We start from the raw sequence: 6,000 nt of genomic DNA on the forward strand, positions 1-6,000 counted from the left end.
TATTTGTCTGGTTTAAGGTCTACGTATACCTTTCTAAAATTAAGGTACACGAGCTTGTTATTTCTCCCAGGGTAACTTTTGCCTTCCACCTTGTTTTACAGACTCCATGCACATAGAAGATGTGGAAGCCGTACAGAAGCTCCAGGATGTCTTACACGAGGCCCTGCAGGATTATGAGGCTGGCCAGCACATGGAAGACCCGCGCAGGGCAGGCAAAATGCTGATGACGCTGCCCCTGCTCAGGCAGACATCTACCAAGGCCGTGCAGCATTTCTACAACATCAAACTAGAAGGCAAAGTCCCCATGCACAAACTTTTTTTGGAAATGCTAGAGGCCAAGGTCTGACTAAAAGGCTTCTGGGCCTTCCCATCCTGCACGTTGAAAAAGGGAAAACAAACCCAAAAGTGATGTCGAAGAAACTTAGTATTTAGTTTAACAACATCAAAATTCAATACAGACTGCACTGATATTGTAGCAGCAAGACTCGAAGCAGCTTTCAGATTCCTCCATGTCTTCCTGATGAGTTTTTTTTTTGCTGTGCATCTCACCTTCCTTTCTTCCTTTTTCCATTTTCTTTCCCTCTCTTTTGCTTCATCCTCCATTTTCACTCTCTGCTTTCATTTGCTGGCTTCTTTCATTCTTTGTCTTCCCTTCCTCCCTCCTTCCCTTCCTCCTTCCCTTCCTTCCTTCTTCCCTTCTTCCTTTCCTCCTTTCCTTCTTCCCTTCCTCACTTCTCTCCTTCCCTCTCTTCCTTCCTTCTTCCTCCCTCCTCCTTCCCCCTTCCCTCCTTTCCTTCTTCCCTTTTTCCTTCCTTCCTTTCTTCCCCTGTTCTCTTCCCTTTCCCTCATCCTTCTCTTTTATTCTGATTTTCAGCTCTTATTTTAAGAAAAATTACCTTTTTCCTCCCCTCTTCCCTTCCCTTTCCTCACTTGCCCTCTTTTCCTCCTATTGTCTCTTTTTTCTTCCTTTTTTCCTTTCCTTTCTCTCTCCCTTCTCCTTTCCCTCCCTTCCCCTCCCTTTCCCTCTCCTTTCCTCCCTTTAACATTTCCTTTTCCCTTTCCCTTTCCCTTCCTTTCCTTTTGCTGCTGAACTTTTTTAAAGGTCTCTAACTAAAGAGAGATGGAAGCCAGCCCTGCCAAAGGATGGAAATCCATACTGTGGATACCAGTGAACTTATCGTGAACCATAACATCCCCACTGACTAAGGAATCACAGAGAGAGCCAACATACCTAAAAGTACAGTGCAACAGACACGAATTGACTGCGTGCAGTATTAGATTTTCTGGGAGCAGCCTCTAATTAGACAACTCTAGCAACGTGGCATCGGCTGCTTCTTATCATCGCTTTTCCATCTAGATCAGTTACAGCCATTTGATTCCTTAATTGTTTTTTCAAGTCTTCCAGATATTTGTTAGTTTAGCTACTATGTAACTTTTTCAGGGAATAGTTTAAGCTTTATTCATTCATGCAATACTAAAGAGAAATGAGAATACTGCGATTTTGTGCTGGCTTTGAATACTTAATGAACAATAAATGAAGGACAAATGAATCCTGAAGGAAGATTTTTAAAAAAAAATGTTTTGTTTCTTCTTACAAATGGAGATTTTTTTGTACCAGCTTTACCACTTTTCAGCCATTTATTAATATGGGAATTTAAGTAAACTCAAGCAATAGTTGAAGGGAAGGTGCATATTATCACGGATGCAATTTATGTTGTGTGCCAGTCTGGTCCCAAACATCAATTTCTTAACATGAGCTCCAGTTTACCTAAACGTACACTGACACCAAGGATTAGATTACACCTACGGTAACTCCAAGCAGTCAAATCTATAAGCTCTGCACATGGAAAACCGATGTGTAGAAATATCGTGAGTGCACCCCTCTCTCTACCCAGGAGGTACAGTGACCATAGGATTTCTAGCTACCATGGTGGTTAGAAATGAGATACTGCCTGTTGGCAAATTTACAGACCTTGTCTCAGAAGGAGCTGTGAGCCAGTATTTGTTTAAAAGGCAATAAGGCAAATGCCAGAATTTAAAACAAAACAAAACAAAACATCATCAAAGACAGCAGATGCCTGACCCAAATTCTAAAACCTGATCCATATCAGTTTATTCATTTGGGAATGTTTGTTTAAATTAACCTGCAGTTTTTTGCCAAGAGCTAAGCCAATACATATATGCTTTTTCTACCAGTATTGTCACAGCATGGAAGTCAGTCAGGTTCCAGACTGTTAAGAGGTGTAATCTAATGAAGAAACCAATTAGATACCCCCGAAAACTACAGTCGCTGAATAACCAATAAACAGTAACCTCCATCAAATGCTATACCAATGGACCAGTGTTAGTAGCTGCTCCCTGTACTATGTGAACAGTCTTATTCTATGTACACAGATGTAATTAAAATTGTAATCCTAACAAACAAAAGAAATGTAGTTCAGCTTTTCAATGTTTCATGTTTGCCGTGCTTCTCTGAATTTTATGTTGCATTCAAAGACTGTCGTCTTGTTCTCGTGGTGTTTGGATTCTTGTGGTTGTGTGCTTTTAGACACAGGGTAGAATTAGAGACAATATTGGATGTACAATTCCTCAGGAGACTACAGTAGTATATTCTATTCCTTACCAGTAATAAGGTTCTTTCTCATAATCATTTAAGAGATGGAAAATCCAACCAAGTACTCATTATGAACAGATACACATCAGAATCGTAATAATATTTTCAAAAAACAAGGAATAATTTCTCTAATGGTTTATTATAGAATACCAATGTATAGCTTAGAAATAAAACTTTGAATATTTCAATAATATAGATAAGTCTAATTTTTAAATGCTGTATATATGGCTTTCACTCGATCATCTTCCAGATGTTGTTATTAACTCGCTCTGTGTTGTTGCAAAACTTTTTTGGTGCGGACTAGTTTCCAAAACTATTGCTACTTTGTGTGCTTTAAACAAAATACCTTGGGTTGAGGAAATTCCAACCCAGTGCTAGAAATACTGTGTATCTATCATTAGCTATATGGGACTATATTGTAGATTGTGGTTTCTCAGTAGAGAAGTGACTGTAGTGTGATTCTAGATAAATCATCATTAGCAATTCATTCAGATGGTCAATAACTTGAAATTAATAGCTGTGATAGGAGTTCCAAAATTGGCACATCCCTGAAAAAATAATAACAAAAAAATACAACTCCTGGGAAAAAAGGTGCTGATTCTATAAGATTATTTATATATGTAAGTGTTTAAAAAGATTATTTTCCAGAAAGTTTGTGCAGGGTTTAAGTTGCTACTATCCAACTACACAATATATAAATAAAATATATATGAATATATACTGCATTTCACTGTATCACATTAAAGTACTTGGGCTTCAGAAGTTCAGAGCCGAACAACTGAAAAGCAAGAGATGGAGATACAGTAAAAGAGCAAGGTACAATTTTTAGTTTTCAGTTTAAGTGAGGCAGCATTGCAAGAACAAACATCTTATGAATAGGAAAAGAAGACCACTGAAAATACATGCACTTAACAGTAAATATTCATCCTTGCTTTGAGGGAAGTTTTTTTTTTTTCTTGAAGTTTTAAGCAAGACCATTTACTTAATGTGAATTGTTGGAAAGTTTTAAAGGTGTATGTTTTCTCTATATAAGTTTTTTTTTTCAAATTTTCCTTTGCTCCTTTTTTTTTGTTTCTTATTATTTAAAGCAATATGATTGTGTGACTCCTTGTAGCTACACTCCTGTTTCAATCAGATCAGATTGTTGTATTTATTCTGCTATTTTGCATTTAAATGATAACATAAAAGATATAAAAAATTTAAAACTGCTATTTTTCTTATAGAAGAGAAAATGGGTGTTTGGTGATTGTATTTTAATTATTTAAGCGTCTCTGTTTACCTGCCTAGGGAAACATTTTATGGCAGTCTTCTGTGCAAAGATCGTAAAAGGACAAAAAAAATTTAAACGGCTTATAATAATCCAGGAGTTGCATTATAGCCAGTAGTAAAAAAATAATAATAATGATAATAATAATAATAAAACCATGTCTATAGATGTAGATGAGCCTCACATCTGTAAAGCAATCAATTGTATATTTTTGTGATGTGTACCATACTGTGTGCTCCAGCAAATGTCCATTTGTGTAAATGTATTTATTTTATATTGTATATATTGTTAAATGCAGAAAGGAGATATGATTCTGTAACTCCAATCAGTTCAGATGTGTAACTCAAATTATTATGCCTTTCAGGATGCTGGTAGAGCAATATTAAACAAGCTTCCACTTTTGACTGCGCTTGTGTACTCTGTTTCTTTTTGTTTCCTTCACTAACACTGTTCCATAAACACACCCCTCAGTGGCTCCCATCCAAGTGTATCTCTAGTACCTGGCTCCCTAAAAGGAATGTCAGAGTTTAAGTAAGAGCTATATAAAGGCTTGTCAGAATGAATTCTGATGTGCCACGAGACACTTTGCATACGCTTAAATATGCTAAGTGTCTCTTGGCATCCTAGAATTCATTCTGACAAGCCTTTATATAGCTCTTATTTAATCTTAAAGCATCTCCACATCATCCTGTATTACTCAAAATCATCGCCTCTCTGTCAATGTCATAACAGAAAACTTTCCCCCTATTTTAAGAGTGTATTAAAACCTGCGAGAGATGCCTCATTCCTCCCCTGTGCCCAAAATTAAGTCAGGTGCTCCACCTGGGGAGAGAGCTGGGGGCTTTTGGGTAGTGACTGTGGAGTGGTTGACCAGATTTCCTGAATGGAAAGTCAGAGGAGTAGCCTAGAGCTCAGGATGAATTAGCAAGGGGAGCTGTCTCTGAATTCAAGAGGATTAAACAGCTCTGCTGACAGCGACATGGCTGGCCTCCGTTTCCCTTTTATGACTCAGAGAGGTCACAGTCTTTGCTACTCAGGGTCAAGCTGCCACCCCCACAGGACCCTCCTGGAGCCATCATGCAAGTGCTTATGTGTGGTGTTTTCTTGGCTTCTCTGCCTTTTCCTCTCCTCTCTCTGTGTCTCTCTTCCAGTCCTGGGAGTGTTCTGTCACTGTGTTAGTCCATTGTATTTCTCACCTTTTAGAGGTGGCTGGTTCTTCAGAGAAACAAGCTGATGACACAAAGACCCAGGAAATGAATGGGTTTTAGAAGTATGTGATGTCTATTTAAATCATTTGCTGTGCTAGCTCCATGGAATAGTTCAATGTCTTCCTATTTTAATGTATTTAGTTTATTTTAAAGTCCTTGGAGAGTGTAACAGCTCAATACAGGACCTGATATTGTTTTATTTATATTTTCAGAATTCAGAGTGGGATTTAAAAAGGAGGCAAGGTATGTACCCACAAAGAAAAATCATTTCTGTAATCTTCCAATAAGATCCTGCTCTCAAAAGTATCAATACATGGCAGACAAATATGTGTATTTCTCTAAGAATTCAAACATCAACATTGGATCGCTTTTTCATCAGTTTAGAATGATAGGGCTTTTCTGGCGCTGACATTTAACACGGATGCTTCAAGTAGAAAAGAAAATTACAACACAGGAGTTTGGATGTGTTACACTGAACTTTTCAATATAGAAACCAGTCTGGAAACTAGGTCACAGACTTGGTTTATGGGATCATTTGGGGTTTTATTTTTTAACCAGTTGTTTATACATTAAAAAGAAAACAGCTGTCACAGATTTATCTGCCCACTCCAACAGTGTTAACATCTGGGGAGCACCAGGCATGTCTTATGCTCATGCACCTCCCACAATGACAGAATGACATCTTTGGTCTGAGGTGTGGTGTGGGCTTGGGAAGAGGTGGGAAAGATGTCCAGACAACTGTCACCTGGGGGCAAGAAATGGAAGTCATTGCTTCATATTGATGCATTTTTCTCAAGCTATGAATGTTCTTCAAAATAAATAGCTTTTATATATTAGCTCTCAGTTTGTAGTACAGATTTTATTTAAATCTAGACTAAAGGACTGAATTTCTTTCTTTCTTTTACAAATGA

The 6,000-nt window shown here is 37.8% G+C and overlaps 1 protein-coding gene across 6 annotated transcripts in view; it reads left to right on the forward strand.

The window, feature by feature from the left end:
* Positions 1-4,271, forward strand: part of Esrrg (estrogen related receptor gamma) — a 542,282-nt gene extending 538,011 nt beyond the window's left edge. For all 6 annotated transcript variants that reach the window (XM_090341192.1, XM_090341191.1, XM_090341193.1 and 3 more), the window contains one exon: positions 102-4,271. In XM_090341192.1, the coding sequence (XP_090197318.1) occupies positions 102-346 (245 nt within the window). In that variant the 3' untranslated portion in view covers positions 347-4,271. The remainder of the gene's footprint in view (positions 1-101) is intronic.
* Positions 4,272-6,000: the final 1,729 nt, after the last annotated feature.

The sequence above is a fragment of the Megascapheus bottae genome, chromosome 10 (assembly GCF_031878675.1).
Source record: "Megascapheus bottae isolate mThoBot1 chromosome 10, mThoBot2.hap1, whole genome shotgun sequence".
Classification (NCBI taxonomy): Eukaryota; Metazoa; Chordata; class Mammalia; order Rodentia; family Geomyidae; genus Megascapheus; species Megascapheus bottae.